Source organism: Eriocheir sinensis, chromosome 23 (assembly GCF_024679095.1).
Source record: "Eriocheir sinensis breed Jianghai 21 chromosome 23, ASM2467909v1, whole genome shotgun sequence".
Lineage (NCBI taxonomy): Eukaryota > Metazoa > Arthropoda > Malacostraca > Decapoda > Varunidae > Eriocheir > Eriocheir sinensis.
Window position 1 is genome coordinate 1603616 of NC_066531.1, and position 18670 is coordinate 1622285.

Genomic DNA, 18670 nt, shown 5'->3' on the forward strand with positions numbered 1-18670 from the left:
GTAGTGACGCTTGATGGTTGTGGTGGCGGTAGTTGTGGTGGTTAAGTAGCAAAGCTGGTGTGAATGGTTATCAATGTGGTGTTCTTGGTGGTATAAGTATGGTATTATTATTATTATTATTATTATTATTATTATTATTATTATTATTATTATTATTATTAGGAGGAGGAGGAGGAGGAGAACCAAAACTCCATCAGCCTTACCGGATGCCTCACCAACATGATCATCGCTCAGGAGGCAGACAACGAAATAGACCAAAGTGAAATAAGAGAAATCAAAAGAAGAATCTCAGCAGAAAGACACCAGGCCCAAAAGGACGAGCTGCACCGTCTAACACATCCTGTCCACAGAAATGTGTAGAAAAATCCACACAGCACAGGAGCCAGGCGCCTCTAACTGGCTAACGTCGCTATCAATCAGAGCAAAAGGCTTCAGTCTCAACAAACAAAAATTTGTCGACGCCGCTGCTCTGAGATATGGCTGGCCGATAGAGGGGCTGCCTGGTCTCTGTGCATGTGGATCACCGAATGATGTCACCCACACCGTGACATGTAAAAAGGGAGGCTTCGTCTGTATTCAACACGACGAAGTGATCTGACAAGCAGCATGCTCGGGGAGGCATGCCAAGACGTCACTACCCAGCCGGCACTGCTTCCCCTGGACGGCGAACACCTTAGATACAGGACGACCAATACTTCACAGGAGGCACGGGTCGAAGTGCCCGCGGATTCTGGGTGCGCGGACAGCGGGCATTCATGGACATCCACATATTTGACCCGATGGCTGCCTGTTACCGTGAGCTGCCTCTGCAAACCGCCCACCACAGGAACGAGCAGAAGACAAGGGCATACGGTGAAAGAATCCAACATGTGGATCAGGGCAGCTTCACCCCCCTCGTCTTCACCACATCCGGCGGGATGGGTCCCAGGGCCCGATGCTTCAACGCACGCCTCGCGGAACTGATCTCAGAATAGAATCATCAGCCAAGGAGCCACGCTGGCGTCTGGATAAGGTGTCGCCTCTCGTTCTCCCTGCTCAGGTCGGCCATCCTATGTCTCAGGGGCACCAGACACTCTGGCCCAAAAGCCACCAACATCTCCAATATGGACTATGAGGCCACAGTGGTGGAGAGTGACATTAGGGTGGGTCAGCAGCGACGTGAGTAGTGAAGGAGTAGTAGTAGGAGAGTATAAGGTGTTATGTATAGATTTAGTGCCACAGTCCACAGCCATTAGCGAACAGAGTTGGGGCTAATGCCCTCCAATTCATGGAGCCCTCCATGATTATGAATAGTAGTAGTAGTAGTAGTAGTAGTAGTAGTAGTAGTAATAGTAGTAGTAGTAGTAGTAGTAGTAGTAGTAGTAGTAGTAGTAGTAGTAGTAGTAGTAGTAGTAGTAGTAGTAGTAGTAGTAGTAGTTGCTGTTGTTGCAGCAGTGGTTATAGTATCAGTGGTGGTGGTGGTGGTCGTAGTAGTAATTTGGCTGGTGGGTTGGACCACAGGACCTCAGCTGTAGCCCACAGGAGCCTTACTTATGAGGCTCTGCTGGTCAGCATCTGCCAATGCTGGCAGCTGCAGATTTTCTATGAGGCGGCATCAGTTTTTGTTGCCTGACTCATGCCGCCCCGGGGATCGCTCCTGAATTACGTCGCAATAGAAAACAGAACTTATAGGCAACGAGTGGCTTATATGAGGCCTCTCTGGATGATGCTTAAAATTAGTCACCCGACCGGAAGGTGTCGAGCAGGATCCAATTAGTAACATTTATTTATGTTAGCATACCATTCCTTGAAGTAGTAGTAGTAGTAGTAGTAGTAGTAGTAGTAGTAGTAGTAGTAGTAGTAGTAGTAGTAGTAGTAGTAGTAGTAGTAGTAGTAGTAGTTGCATCATAGTGGTATAATTATTCTCATTCTGATAACTCTTGGTGTCTAATTCCTGCTGCTACATTCTCACTACTACTACTACTACTACTACTACTACTACTACTACTACTACTACTACTACTACTATAATTAGCATGTTAACCACTAAACCACTGCTACTACTAATACCAATAGTACCAGTGGTGTTATAACTACTACTATTATTGATAAATGACGATCTTAATATTTATATGACACTGTATCTATGACAGTAATAACTATAATAATAATAATAATAATAATAATAATAATAATAATAATAATAATAATAATAATAATAATAATAATAATAATAATAATAATAGTAGTAGTAGAAGTAGTATGTTTCCCTTCCCCTTGTTTCCCTTCCCTGCGTTTCCCTTCCCTGTGTTTCCCTTCCCTGTGTTTCCCTTCCCTGTGTTTCCCTTCCCTGCGTTTCCCTTCTCTGTGTTTCCCTTTCTTATGTTTCCCTTCCCTGTGTTTCCCTTCCCTGTGTTTCCCTTCCCTGTGTTTCCCTTCCCTGTGTTTCCCTTCCCTGCGTTTCCCTTCTCTGTGTTTCCCTTTCTTATGTTTCCCTTCCATGTTTCCTTCCTGTGTTTCCCTTCCCCTGTGTTTCCTTCCATGTTTCCCTTCCCTGTGTTTCCCTTGCTTGTGTTTCCCTTCCCTGTGTTTCCCTTGCTTGTGTTTCCCTTCCATGTGTTTCCCTTCCCTGTGTTTCCCTTCCCTGTGTTTCCCTTCCATGTGTTTCCCTTCCCTGTGTTTCCCTTTCTTATGTTTCCCTTCCCTGTGTTTCCCTTTCTTATGTTTCCCTTCCCTGTGTTTCCCTTTCTTATGTTTCCCTTCCCTGTGTTTCCCTTTCTTATGTTTCCCTTCCCTGTGTTTCCCTTTCTTATGTTTCCCTTCCCTGTGTTTCCCTTTCTTATGTTTCCCTTCCCTGTGATTCCCTTTCTTATGTTTCCCTTCCCTGTGTTTCCCTTTCTTATGTTTCCCTTCCATGTGTTTCCCTTCCCTGTGTTTCCCTTCCATGTGTTTCCCTTCCCTGTGTTTCCCTTCCCTGTGTTTCCCTTCCCTGTGTTTCCCTTTCTTATGTTTCCCTTCCATGTGTTTCCATTCCCTGTGTTTCCCTTTCTTATGTTTCCCTTCCCTGTGTTTCCCTTCCCTGTGTTTCCCTTTCTTATGTTTCCCTTCCCTGTGTTTCCCTTCCCTGTGTTTCCCTTCCATGTGTTTCCCTTCCCTGTGTTTCCCTTCCCTGTGTTTCCCTTCCCTGTGTTTCCCTTCCCTGTGTTTCCCTTCCCTGTGTTTCCCTTTCTTATGTTTCCCTTCCCTGTGTTTCCCTTCCCTGTGTTTCCCTTCCATGTGTTTCCTTTTCTTATGTTTCCCTTCCCTGTGTTTCCCTTCCATGTGTTTCCCTTCCCTGTGTTTCCCTTCCCTGTGTTTCCCTTCCCTGTGTTTCCCTTCCCTGTGTTTCCCTTCCCTGTGTTTCCCTTCCCTGTGTTTCCCTTCCCTGTGTTTCCCTTTCTTATGTTTCCCTTCCCTGTGTTTCCCTTCCCTGTGTTTCCCTTCCCTGTGTTTCCCTTTCTTATGTTTCCCTTCCCTGTGTTTCCCTTCCCTGTGTTTCCCTTTCTTATGTTTCCCTTCCATGTGTTTCCCTTCCCTGTGTTTCCCTTCCCTGTGTTTCCCTTCCCTGTGTTTCCCTTCCATGTGTTTCCCTTCCCTGTGTTTTCCTTTCTTACGTTTCCCTTCCCTGTGTTTCCCTTCCCTGTGTTTCCCTTCCCTGTGTTTCCCTTCCCTGTGTTTCCCTTCCCTGTGTTTCCCTTCCCTGTGTTTCCCTTTCTTATGTTTCCCTTCCCTGTGTTTCCCTTCCCTGTGTTTCCCTTCCCTGTGTTTCCCTTTCTTATGTTTCCCTTCCCTGTGTTTCCCTTCCCTGTGTTTCCCTTTCTTATGTTTCCCTTCCCTGTGTTTCCCTTCCCTGTGTTTCCCTTCCCTGTGTTTCCCTTCCCTGTGTTTCCCTTTCTTATGTTTCCCTTCCCTGTGTTTCCCTTCCTTTACCTTCTCCTCTCCCTCCCTTCCTTGGCTCCCTTCTTTCCCTCGTCTCTGTCGCTCCTTTCCCCTTCCTCTACTCCCCTCCCCCCCTCCCTCACCCGCATTCCTGGGAGTCACGTGACCACTATCTACCTGCTCATTAGCGTTATTACAACTGTATGTGTGTGTTCTCTCTCTCTCTCTCTCTCTCTCTCTCTCTCTCTCTCTCTCTCTCTCTCTCTGGGGCTTGTAGCAGTGGTTAGCACACTCGGCTCCAAAGAGAGAGAGCCGGATTCGATTCCCAAGGAGTGGAAAAATTTGAGCGGCTTTTCCTATACCCTACGCCCCTGTCCACCCAGCAGTGAATGGGTACCAGGTATTAATCGGGGTTGTGTCCCGTCTCCTGGGGTCTGTTCCCTTCTCATATAATTCCTTCCCCTTCTGCGTCTTTCCGGCATATGACCACAGATGTTGCGCCGACTAAACGAAACTTTCCAACTTCTCTCTCTCTCTCTCTCTCTCTCTCTCTCTCTCTCTCTCTCTCTTATCAGGTCTTGTTACTCACGGAGACAAATGAGACAGAGGAAGATATTTGTCACCCCACCTTTCGGCGGGGCCAGGCGCTCTCCGCACACTGCAGCTCCCCCCCCCCCCCCCCACACACACACACACACGGCCACATATACGGCCCGGTAGCTCAATAGATAGAGCGTCTGCCTCACAACCAGAAGGACCGGGGTTTGATTCCCCGGCCGGGTGAAGATAAGTTGGGTTTATCTTCTTTCACGTGTAGCCCCTGTTCACCCAGCAGTGAGTAGGTACGCGACGTCAGGCGAGGAGTTGTGACCTCGTTGTCGCGGTGTGTTGTGTGTGAGTGGTCTCAGTCCACCCAAAGATCGGTACTATGAGCTCTGTGCTCTTCCGTAGGGGAACGGCTGGCTGTCTGACCCGCAGCAGACCAAGAGCTGAATTACACACACACAAACACACACACACTGAGGTTCCGTACACATTGACGTTCCTTATACACATGACGTCCCGTTCACCTGGCGTTCTGTACACAAACGATGATCCGCACAAATGACCCTGCGTATACATGGCGTTCCACACACTAATGTTACGCACTACACACATTTTTTTCCTTACGCATGACGTCCTTTGCAAATCCAAGTCTATATATACCAAGTCAAGTCACTCTGCTTCAAAACTGCGACCGGTACGCGCAGGAGGCGGTTTGGGGGCGAAGCAGCGAGATGACGTCACTTGGAGCTAAAAAAAATACCAGCCAGTTCAGGGTTGACTAAAGTTGCGGCCGTGTGTGCACTTTGGACGTGCATGCTTGCTTTCTTTCACAGCGCGTTCAGGCAAGCCACTGACGAAAAAAATATGCCTTTTTATTGTGCTATTGCGTGACTGTAATTCCAATGCCTACAAACGGCGGTGTGGGGTGTGAGGGAGGGCATGTTGAAGTGATTGATTTAAATTAGTCCGCCTTTCCTCGTTTTTTTCTAAATCCCTGTTTCTACATTCTCTAGTTTGGCTCCAAGCAACGTCACGCATAAGCCACGCCTCGGCCGTGTCTCCTCCCACAAACCTGCGTATGACTTGACTTGCTGTATATAGACTTAGGTGCAAATATCATTCCGTACTAATGACGCTCTATCCACATAGCGTTAAGTACACACTGATGTTCCGTACACAAATGCCGTTCCACACACACATATATGCCGCTCCATGCACACACTCCGTTCCGTACATAAATCCCATTCTGTACACAGTGACGTTCATACCTTACACACATGATATTCAGTGCGCATATGATTTTCCACACTCAGTTGTATACATTTAAAGATTTTTCACTGCGTTAGTGCTGTTTCTCTGATGTATATAAACAACGTAGTAGTAGTAGAACTAGTAGTAGTGGTGGTAATAGTAGTGGTGGTAGTAGTAGTAGTGGTAGTGGTAGTACAGTAGTAGTAGTAGTAGTGGTAGTAGTAGTAGTAGTAGTAGTAGTAGTGAATAATAAGAAAATTACCATACCATTATTTCCCCACCTCCTTTTCCCCGTCTATTCCTCCTTCTTCCTCTCCTAATCTTCTTCCTCCGCCTTTGTGATCAGTTTATGCATCATCTATTTTGGGGGGTTTATATCATGGCAATAATGTGGCCCGTCGCTGCTACACGGTAAAGCCACAAATTTGGCCCGTCGCTGCTACCGGGTTAAATTTCAACCATTATTTATTTCGATTGTTGACAATTTCTAACGTTAAACATTTCCAACATCAATTATTTCATATATCTGACACATATCTAGTATTGACTATTCTCATTTGAAGCATTTATAACAGTAAACGTTCCGAACGTTGGCAGTGTTGTTGCTTCGGAGTATCTTTTTTTCTACGTTCTCTTTCGTACACACGCACGAAAGAAGAGGAGGCGTGTGGGGAAAAGAGGAGGTTAGGCTTGTGTATGTGCTGAGGGGAGGGAGACATGCAGCGGTTGGCGTGACAGGAAGAGATGGAAATGGATGGTCCGCTGTGGGGACCCTTAAATAACGGGAACACCCGGAAGAAGTATGCTATCAGGATATTTTGAATATCTTTTACAGCGCACAGAAACATTCCAAATATTCTTTCTTTGGGGAGGCGGTGGCTGAGTGGATAACGTGACGGCGCCGCGTTCAGGACGACGCAAGTTCAATCCCCGCCCGGTGCCACCAAGCTGGGATTTTTCAGCCGCCGCCGAGTGGCTTAAAACTACCCACATGTTGTCCAGAAGACCACCTATCAACCCGGACTCTAGATTCTAGGATTAAAGATGAGCTCCGGGAGGGCAGCATGAGCCAAGGCAAGATGGCGCCACTGTAAACACTCGCCTGCGCCACAACGGGCTGGGCCATACCGTCAGGCCCCTCCAAAAAAAAAATATATATATAAGCCCACCGGCGCTACAGGCGAAGATGTAAATAAATAAATAAATAAAAATAAATCTTAAATGTTTTGCGCTCACACACACACACACACACACACACACACACACACACACACACACACACACACACACATTCCACACCTCTCAGCTGAGTAACCCACTGTACCAAAAATAGACACGTGCACGCACAGCAAAAATACAAACTCTCTCTCTCTCTCTCTCCCAAAGAACGGATACTTTGCTTCCATGCAGTTTCTCCACTCCGAACATGACCACTTAACCCGGTAGCAGCGACGGACCAAATTTGTGGCTTTACCGTGTACCAGCGACGGGCCAATTTTTTCCCATGATATAAACCCCCAAAATAGATGATGCCTAAACTGATCACAAATACGTTGATAGGTATATATTATGAAATGGTTTGCGTGAGAGATCATTTTTTTTCATCAATTCGCTTAGAGGGGCTTTTAAGAAACATGGTCCCCCCAGCTACCAGGTTAATGATGTTTCCCCACGTCCCAATTTGTATTCTGTCACCCTTTCACACTACTGCCCTGCTATCTACATTTCCAAGCCCTATCCATTTTCCTATCCTTTCCCAACACCTTTTTTTTTAATGCGTATAGATCAGACCTTTCCCCATGGCTTCCTAACACTTTTCGCCACTTTTTACAGTATCCTCTTTTTGTGGATCAGTCTCACACTTTTTTTCTATTTCTTTTGCCCCCGCACACACTTTTATTCATGTCTTCCTCCCTCTATCCACCACCACATCGCCTGTCTATTCCCACATTTCTATAGTGCCCCCTTTTCTGGATCAGTCTCAAATATCTCTGTCAATTTCTTCAACCCTTCTCACCCCACCACCTAAGTCTATATACACCAAGTCAAGTCATACGCAGGTTTGTGGGAGGAGACACGGCCGAGGCGTGGCTTATGCGTGACACTGCTTGGAGCCAAACTAGAGAATGTAGAAACAGGGATTTAGAGAAAACGAAGAAAGGCGGACTAATTTAAATCAATCACGTCATCATGCTCTCCCTCACACCCCACACCGCCGTTTGTAGGCATTGGAATACAGTCACCCAATAGCACAATAAAAAGGCATATTTTTTCCACCAGTGGCTTGCCTGAACGCGCTGTGAAAGAAGGCGAGAATGCACATCCAGAGTGCACACACGGCCCAAACTTTAGTCACCCCTGAACTGGCGGGTATTTTTTTTTTTGGCTCTAAGTGACGTCATCCCGCTGCTCCGCCCCAAAACCGCCTCCTGCGCGTACCGGTCGCGGTTTTGAAGCAGAGTGACTTGACTTGGTATATACAGACTTAGCCCATCACCTCATCAACCCACACAGCTGCTTCGTCTCACCCCCTGGAGTTGTCACACAGGTATACACCTACTCACCCTGTGGTTCTGGTAGGCGGTGACGGCGGTGAACTTGGTCTCGGGGAAGATGAAGGTACTGAAGTTTTCGGTGCTAGACACGTCCTCGGACTTTGAATTGACGTACACCACATGGAAGCGCGGCTGGTACCGGTGCATGGAGTTGAGGATGATCTGGAGGGGGGTGAGGAAAGCGAGAGGAAAATTACTGAAAGATAGAAATTGTAACGGTGGAGTATGGTGGGGAATAGATTGTGGTGATGGTGATGGTGGTGATGTTATTGAGGTGAGGGTGGAAATGGTAACGTATAATGGTAGCCAAATGGTTGCTGTGATGGTGGTGATTGTGATGGTTTGGAAGTAAGGGTAGCTATGATAAACTGTATGGTAGGAAAACTTGTTGTGATGGTGCATGGTGGTTGTGATGGTTTGGAAGTAAGGGTAGCTATGATAAACTGTATGGTAGGAAAACTTGTTGTGATGGTGCATGGTGGTTGTGATGGTTTGGAAGTAAGGGTAGCTATGATAAACTGTATGGTAGGAAAACTTCTTGTGGTGATGGATGACCTATCTTCAAACCACGCCTGTTTACTTATGCAGGAGCAATTTTTTTTTTACAGCAGAATCAGTTCAAGGGCATAAAAAAGGTAACAAATGTTTAAAAAAAAGCCCGCTACTCACTGCCCTATAAAGAGTTAGAGGAGTGGCCGAAAGATTGGTCAATTTCGGGAGGAGAGGTGTCCTGATACCCTCCTCTTGAAAGAGTTCAAGTCGTAGGCAGGAGGAAATACAGATGAAGGAAGATTGTTCCGGAGTTTACCAGCGTGAGGGATGAAAGAATGAAGATGCTGGTTAACTCTTGCGTAAGGGATTTGGACAGTAAAGGGATGAGCGGGCTTTGTTTTTATTCTTATTTGTTTATTGCCCTTGAACTCTTTCCTTTACCGTAAAAAAGATAAAGAGATAGAGGAAATATAATCAAGAGAAAGACGAAGAAATCAGCATCTTCCAGGAGTAGGGGAAAGGAGGAAAGAGGGAAGATCCAGCGTGAGGTTTTGGATTCATTATAAAATCCCAGCAATTTTATATGTTTATTGCCATTGAACTCTTTCCTTTACTGTAAAAAAGACAGAGATAGAGGAAATATAATCAAGAGACGAAGAAATCATTACCATCCAGGATTAAGGGAAAGGAGGGTAGGGGGAAGATCCAGCGTGAGGTTCTAGATTCATTATAACCTCCCAGCAACTCTTTCCTTTAATGTGAAAAAGATAGAGAGATAGAGGAAATATAATCAAGAGAAAGTCGAAAAAATCATCACCATCCAGGATTAGGGGAAAGGAGGGTAGGGGGAAGATCCAGTGTGAGGTTTTGGATTCATTACAACCTCCCAGCAACCCTTTCCTTTAATGTGAAAAAGATAGAGAGATAGAGGAAATATAATCAAGAGAAAGTCGAAAAAATCATCACCATCCAGGATTAGGGGAAAGGAGGGTAGAGGGAAGATCCAGCGTGAGGTTCTAGATTCATTATAACCTCCCAGCAACTCTTTCCTTTAATGTGAAAAAGATAGAGAGATAGAGGAAATATAATCAAGAGAAAGTCGAAAAAATCATCACCATCCAGGATTAGGGGAAAGAAGAAAAGAGGGAAGATCCAGCATGAGGTTTTGGATTCATTATAACCTCCCAGCAACCCCTACAGACGGCCGTTGGTTCATTGACAAACTCTTCATCCGACCCTCGCCACCTGTATTCTCAGATGTCCTCGCCACAGGCACACATACACAAACACAGACCAGGTAAAAACTACATACGCTGATTTTCGTACCCACACAGAGACATATATACACATAGGCTACATACAGTAACACACACCAGGGATAGACACATGCATGGATTTTCGAACACATAGACAGGCACACAGACACATACATACAGAAGCACTGACCGTATAATAAACACGTACACTGATTTTCGGCTCTCACAATAAATATTTCAAAAAAGCCACAAGGTAGTCGGATTCTCCTGAGTGTTTTTCATATTCATGGCGCAGAACCCTTGTCAAACTATCACTTGGCTCATAAGACTACCCATGGAAATACCCACAACCTATACGAAAGCCGCACCAAATGTAGGTGTGTGTATCCCCGAAATGTTTGAGAATATGGGTCACCTAAGTCTATATACAGCAAGTCAAGTCACACGTAGGTTTGTGGGAGGAGACACGGCCGAGGCGTGGCTTATGCGTGACACTGCTTGGAGCCAAACTAGAGAATGTAGAAACAGGGATTTAGAGAAAACGAAGAAAGGCGGACTAATTTAAATCAATCACTTCATCATGCCCTCCCTCACACCCCACACCGCCGTTTGTAGTCATTGGAATTACAGTCACGCAATAGCACAATAAAAAGACATATTTTTTTCGTCAGTGGCTTGCCTGAACGCGCTGTGAAAGAAGGCGAGAATGCACATCCAGAGTGCACACACGGCCCCAACTTTAGTCACCCCTGAACTAGCGGGTATTTTTTTTTTGGCTCCAAGTGACGTCATCCCATTGCTCCGCCCCAAAACCCCCTCCTGCGCGTACCGGTCGCAGTTTTGAAGCAGAGTGACCTGACTTGGTATATATAGACTTAGATAAAAAACATCCACCCGAACTCATTCGACCACCTCTTAGCAAACTCACGTGTCCGTTGTCATCCAGCTGGTTGTTGGTGAGCTTGAGCTTGTCGAAAGAGAGCACCTGCTTCATCCACTGGGCGCCTTTCGCGGGGGAGTCGGGGTGGACGTGGATGCGTGGGGGTGAGTTGGGGTCCGCCTTCCCCGCCACAATCCACGAGGAACTGAGGTGAAAGACAGCGGGAGGATTACGTAGATTTTGGAGGATGATTCACCAAGCGAGGGAAAAATTTGGAAAGTTTCGTTTAGTCGGCGCAATATCTGTGGTCATATGCCGGAGAGACAGAAGGGGGAAGGAATTATAGGAGAAGGGAACAGACCCCAGGAGACGGGACACAACCTTCGATTAATACCTGGTACCCATTCACTGCTGGGTGGAAAGGGGCGTAGGGTATCGGGAAAGCCGCCCAAATTTTTCAACTCCGCCCGGGAATCGAACCCGGGCTCTCTCGGTTGTGAGCCGAGTGTGCTAACCTCTGCACCACGAAGCCCCTTAACAAGCGAGGGAAGTACTACAAGGATATCAGGGAAGAATAGGTACGGTGAAAGTAAAGTTTGGGGCATATGCTATAGCTGTGTCTGTAGAGGAATAGCAGGAAGGAACAGCAGGGATAGAATGTGAAAAAGATGTCAAATGGAATACAGATGGAAAGACTGTGGTCGATATTATAAACACTTCCGCTTATCATATCAGCTATCCATAAAGGTCAAAGAGGGGGTCAGTCGGGTTCTCATGAGTGTTTCTTGAGGTTCACGGTACAGAAGAAGGGTCACACTACCACCAGGGTCATAAAACTACTACTGGAAATGCCCACAACTCCTACGAATGCCTTGTCAAATATGTGTTCTTGGGCAGCGAAATGACTTATATGACCCTGTATATTGCGTAGGCCGTAGAGAATGAGACGTGAGAATGAATGTATACTTTTAACCCCTGAGTGCAGATTTCCTACAAGAAGACATCACCAAGGTACAGGAATGGAACAAAGAGTGGCTGCTACAATTCAATGAAGAAAAGTGTAAAGTCCTGCATCTTGGGAGGGGATATCCAGCACACCAATACCACATGGGAAACACTCCACTATCCACCACAGAGGCAGAGAAAGACATGGTAGTATATATTATCAGGCTATCGATGAAGGGATATCCAGCACACCAATACCACATGGGAAACACTCCACTATCCACCACAGAGGCAGAGAAAGACCTGGGAGTGTATGTTACCAGGCTACCAGTGAAGGGATATCCAGCACACCAATACCACATGGGAAACACTCCACTATCCACCACAGAGGCAGAGAAAGACCTGGGAGTGTATGTTACCAGGCTACCAGTGAAGGGATATCCAGCACACCAATACCACATGGGAAACACTCCACTATCCACCACAGAGGCAGAGAAAGACCTGGGAGTATATGTTACCAGGCTACCAGTGAAGAGATATCCAGCACACCAATACCACATGGGAAACACTCCACTATCCACCACAGAGGCAGAGAAAGACCTGGGAGTGTATGTTACCAGGCTACCAGTGAAGGGATATCCAGCACACCAATACCACATGGGAAACACTCCACTATCCACCACAGAGGGAGAGAAAGACCTGGGAGTGTATGTTACCAGGCTACCAGTGAAGGGATATCCAGCACACCAATACCACATGGGAAACACTCCACTATCCAACACAGAGGCAGAGAAAGACATGGAAGTATATATTATCAGGCTACCAGTGAAAACAAAATCCGTGCCAATCGCAGCAGACGGGTTAAGGGGAGTTTCATTAGGATGTGCAAATGATATGATAAACGCGGTAAGGAACGCGGTAGGACATTGAATAGATGATGAGAAATGGAAATGGGTGTGTTTTGAGGTGAGGATGTGGATGTGTACAGTATATCATAAAAGTAATGAAAGACGCGGAATAGCTCAGTAAACTATGTGGAAAATGAAAAATAAGAATCAACGTGTACTTTTTGGAGGAAGGATAAGGGAGTGGGATGCATATGGGGTATAAACATATAGCCAGTACCGAGCTTTCAAGGGTTAAAAATGGCAAATTCTGAAAGTATAAGACCTTTTCAAATAGCCAAACACTCTCTCTCTCTCTCTCTCTCTCTCTCTCTCTCTCTCTCTCTCTCTCTCTCTCTCTCTCTCTCTCTCTCTCTCTCTCTCTCTTTCATGTACTTTCCCTCACAGTATCACAGTATTCCAGGGGTAGTTTTATGACCCTGGTGGTAGTCTGACCCTTCTTCTGTACCGTGAACCTAAAGAAGCATATATTTGACAAGGCTTTCGTAGGAGTTGTGGACATTTCCTGGGGTAGTTTTATGACCCTGGTGGTAGTCTGACGCTTCTTCTGTACCGTGAACCTGAAGAAACACATATTTGACAAGGCTTTCGTAGGAGTTGTGGGCATTTCCTGGGGTAGTTTTATGACCCTGGTGGTAGTCTGACGCTTCTTCTGTACCGTGAACCTGAAGAAACACATATTTGACAAGGCTTTCCTAGGAGTTGTGGACATTTCCTTGGGGTAGTTTTATGACCCTGGTGGTAGTCTGACGCTTCTTCTGTACCGCGAACCTAAAGAAACATATATTTGACAAGGCTTTCGTAGGAGTTGTGGACATTTCCTTGGGGTAGTTTTATGACCCTGGTGGTAGTCTGACGCTTCTTCTGTACCGCGAACCTAAAGAAACATATATTTGACAAGGCTTTCCTAGGAGTTGTGGACATTTCCTTGGGGTAGTTTTATGACCCTGGTGGTAGTCTGACGCTTCTTCTGTACCGCGAACCTAAAGAAACATATATTTGACAAGGCTTTCGTAGGAGTTGTGGGCATTTCCAGGGGTAGTTTTATGACCCTGGTGGTAGTCTGACCCTTCTTCTGTACCGTGAACCTAAAGAAACACATATTTGACAAGGCTTTCGTAGGAGTTGTGGACATTTCCTGGGGTAGTTTTATGAGTTACCTGGTGGTAGTCTGACCCTTCTTCTGTACCGTGAACCTAAAGAAGCATATATTTGACAAGGCTTTCGTAGGAGTTGTGGACATTTCCTGGGGTAGTTTGATGACCCTGGTGGTAGTCTGACCCTTCTTCTGTACCGTGAACCTAAAGAAACATATATTTGACAAGGCTTTCCTAGGAGTTGTGGGCATTTCCAGGGGTAGTTTTATGACCCTGGTGGTAGTCTGACCCTTCTTCTGTACCGTGAACCTAAAGAAACCCTCATTAGAACCCGATTGACCCCCTCTTTGACCTTTAGAAATAGCTGATGTAATATGGCAAAATGTCTTGAAATACCAGCTAAATATCGTGTGTGTGTGTGTGTGTGTGTGTGTGTGTGTGTGTGTGTGTGTGTGTGTGTGTCGCCACGTAGGATATGTTGCGTGATTTTTCTTCTTTTTGGTAATACTGTATATGCTTTTTTTTTTCTTAATGAACATCATCTATTAACCTAAATGAGTTTCATGTGCAATTGTTTTCTTCATATCCATCTTTCGTGTTTTTTCTTCCCTTCTTTCATATGAAGAATAGATACAGATTACATTAGTTTACTTCTTCCTATTCATCTTTATTTTCCTTCCATTCCCATCCGCCCTTGCATATACGAATAGTTATATACATGTTTTACGAATAATTACATGTTTTTTACCCCTAACTCACTTAACCTAACCTAACCTAACCTAACCTAACCTATTCAGCTTTACTTTCCTTCCATTCCCATCCACCCTTGTATATACGAATAATTATATACATGTTTTACGAATAATTACATGTTTTTTTCCCCTAACTCACTTAACCTAACCTAACCTATTCAGCTTTACTTTCCTTCCATTCCCATCCACCCTTGTATATACGAATAATTATATACATGTTTTACGAATAATTACATGTTTTTTTCCCCTAACTCACTTAACCTAACCTAACCTATTCAGCTTTATTTTCCTTTCATTCCCATCCACCCTTGCATATACGAATAATTATATACATGTTTTACGAATAATTACATGTTTTTTCCCCTAACTAACCTAACCTAACCTAACCTAACCTAACCTAACCTATTCAGCTTTATTTTCCTTCCATTCCCATCCACCCTTGCATATACGAATAATTATATACATGTTTTACGAATAATTACATGTTTTTTACCCCTAACGCACTTAACCTAACCTAACCTAACCTAACCTAACCTAACCTAACCTAATTATCTTTATTTTCCTTCCATTCCCATCCACCTTTACATATACGAATTATTACATGTTTTTTTCCCCTAACGCACTCAACCTAACCTTACCTAACCTAACCTCTTTATCTTTATTTTCCTTCCATTCCCATCCACCCTTGCATATACAAATGATTACATGTTTTTTTTCCCTAACGCACTTAACCTTACCTAACCTAACCAAACTTAACCTAACCTAACCTAACCTAACCTATTCATCTTTATTTTCCTTCCATTCCCATCCACCCTTACATATACGAATAATTACATGTTTTTTCCCCTAACGCACTTAACCTAACCTAACCTAACCTAACCTACCCTAACCTAACCTAACCTACTCAGCTTCATTTTCCTTCCATTCCCATCCGCCCTTGCATATACGAATAATTATATACATGTTTTACGAATAATTACATGTTTTTTACCCCTAACTAACCTAACCTAACCTAACCTAACCTAACCTATTTATCTTTATTTTCCTTCCATTCCCATCCACCCTTGCATATACGAATGATTACATGTTTTTTCCCCTAACGCACTTAACCTAACCTAACCTAACCTAACCTATTCATCTTTATTTTCCTTCCATTCCCATCCACCCTTGTATATACAGATAATTACATGTTTTTTCCCCTAACGCACTTAACCTAACCTAACCTAACCAAACTTAACCTAACCTAACCTATTCATCTTTATTTTCCTTCCATTCCCATCCACCCTTGCATATATGAATTATTACATGGTTTTTTTCCCCTAACGCACTTAACCTAACCTAACCTAACCTAACCTACCCTAACCTAACCTAACCTACTCAGCTTCATTTTCCTTCCATTCCCATCCGCCCTTGCATATACGAATAATTATATACATGTTTTACGAATAATTACATGTTTTTTACCCCTAACTAACCTAACCTAACCTAGCCTAACCTAACCTAACCTATTCAGCTTTATTTTCCTTCCATTCCCATCCACCCTTGTATATACGAATAATTACATGGTTTTTCCCCTAACGCACTTAACCTAACCTAACCTAACCTAACCTAACCTATTCATCTTTATTTTCCTTCCATTCCCATCCACCCTTGTATATACGAATAATTATATACATGTTTTACGAATAATTACATGTTTTTTACCCTAACTCACTTAACCTAACCTAACCTAACCTAACCTAACCTAACCTATTCAGCTTTATTTTCCTTCCATTCCCATCCACCCTTACATATACGAATAATTACATGTTTTTTCCCCTAACTCACTTAACCTAACCTAACCTAACCTAACCTAACCTAACTTAACCTAACCTAACTTAACCTAACCTAACCTAACCTATATTTATTTTCCTTCCATTCCCATCCACCCTTGCATATACGAACAATTATATACATGTTTTTTTCCCCTAACTCACTTGTTTACAATAGACTCTTCCAATTTTCTCCATCTCTGCTGCCCTGTGTAGACCATTAGGCCTCTTGCAGTCTCCCTATGTTCTTATGTTCTTATGTTCTTCTACGTATTGCATATGCTTACCCCATTTCGTTAGTCTTTATTCCTATTTAGAGCGAATTCCTCACTTTTTTTATACGCGTGGTTACTTGTAAGTGGGGGAGGGCGACGCTGTGTGTGCGGAGGGGGTGAGGGAGGAGATGAGGTGATAGCGAGGGTGACTCACAGCGCGGTGGAGTGAGGGAGGGAGGTGGGAGAGAACAGGGCGGGCAGAGGAAGGACGTGAGGTTGAGGAGGAGACGGGAGCAGTAGGCAGTGGGGGATAGATCAAGAGGGTAGAGACAGGGGGGAGATAGGAGGGTGAAGAGGGAGGGGAGAGTAGAGGATAGGGAGAAGAGGGAAGAGCCGTAAGAACATAGTCTGCAAGAGGCCGGTAGGTCTGTACAAGGCAGCTCCTTTGAACCTAAGCTCCCGTGAACCTAACCCCACCTAATGTCGCTGTCCATGAATTTATCTAATCTATTCTTGAATGTGACAACTGTATTGGCACTCACCACATGACTGCTAAGCCTATTCCACTCATCCACCATTCTGTTAGTAAACCAATTTTTGCCTATGTCCCTGTTGAATCTGAATTTATCCAGTTTAAACCCATTACTTCGTGTCCTACCCGGTTCTCTTACCAACAAAACCTTATGAATATCCCCCTTATTAAAGCCCTTCATCCATTTATAAACCTCGATCATGTATCCACGCACCCTTCGCCTTTCTAGAGAATGCAAGTTTAACTGTTTGAGTCTTTCCTCGTATGGCAAGTTTCTCAACCCCTGAATCATCTGAGGAGAAGACGGGAGCAGTAGATGGTGGGGGATAGATCAAGAAGGTAGAGGACAAGGGAGAGATAGGAGGTGGGAGGGGGAAAGTTGGAAAGTTTCGTTTAGTCGGCGCAACATCTGTGGTCATAAGCCGGAGAGAGACAGAAGGGGAAGGAATTATAGGAGAAGGGAACAGACCCCAGGAGACGGGACACAACCCCCAATTAATACCTGCTACCCATTCACTGCTGGGTGGACAGGGTCGTAGGGTATCGGAAAAGCCGCCCAAATGTTTCCACTCCGCCCGGGAATCGAGCCTGGGCTCTCTCGGTTGTGAGCCGAGTGTGCTAACCACTGCACCACGAAGCCCCAAGGTGGGAGGGGGAAGTAAGGAGGTATGGGAAGGGAGGGATGATCAGGAGTGGAGTGGGGGAAGAAATGAGCGAGGGCAAGGAGAGGAGGGGAGTGGGTTCAGGAGAGGGAGGTGGTGTGGGAGCCGAGAGGAGGATGGATGTGTGGGGAGAAGGGGAGAGGAATGAGTAACGCAGAAGAGGGGAGGGAGAGGAGAGGGGAGGGAGGGATTTAAGGTGCATGAATATATCACTCACTCGTGCACTGACCTTTGTGCTCCTCCTCCTCCTCCTCCTCCTCCTCAACAGTTACGGCCTTCAAGAATAGATTAGACAAGTATTTTGAGTCCAACCAGCAACTAAGATATTACTCATTGTCGTAATAACGGTAAGTTCTTTCGAATACTGGTGTCCTTGTCCGCTTTTATCGCCCGGTTAGTGGTAGCAGTAATGGTAGTTCTTTCCTCTTTCCTACATAATTTCCATGCAGGTTTTCCATGGTTCTTTTTCCTTTCCTGCTAGCTTTGGCTGGAGGGATGGGGGGGTGGGGAGGAGCCTTCGTCTTTGCTGTCCTTCATCTTCCACCTTTGATTAGATAGTTAGTGTAGCTTGTCACAAACAGCCTCGTAAGGACTAGCAGGTCTGCTGTTGTTTGTTCTTCCTTTGTGTTTCTTTGTGTTCCTCCGCCATCTTCTCTGGCTTTTATCATACTCATTTCCTTTCCCTTCATTTAGCCTACTCTTCCTTTATTTTCCTCAATTCCAAATTTTCCTCCTCCTCCTCCTCCTCCTCCTCCTTCCTAACCTCCATCTCCACAATCTTCCTCACCACTTACTCTTTTTATCATTCTTCTCCCTCCTCCTCCTCCTCCTCCCGTTTTTCTATCATACTTTCCTTCCTCTTCATCAAACAATT

At 45.0% G+C, this 18670-nt stretch overlaps 1 protein-coding gene across 1 annotated transcript in view; it reads right to left on the bottom strand.

Annotated features, from left to right (window-relative positions):
• LOC127002546 (T-box transcription factor TBX6-like) overlaps nucleotides 1-18670 on the bottom strand; it is a 39723-nt gene that overhangs the window by 4232 nt on the left and 16821 nt on the right. Inside the window, exons 3-4 of the mRNA XM_050868628.1 lie at nucleotides 10926-11082; nucleotides 8259-8411 (exon numbers count right to left, since the gene is read on the bottom strand). Coding sequence (XP_050724585.1) covers nucleotides 8259-8411; nucleotides 10926-11082 — 310 coding nt within the window. The remainder of the gene's footprint in view (nucleotides 1-8258; nucleotides 8412-10925; nucleotides 11083-18670) is intronic.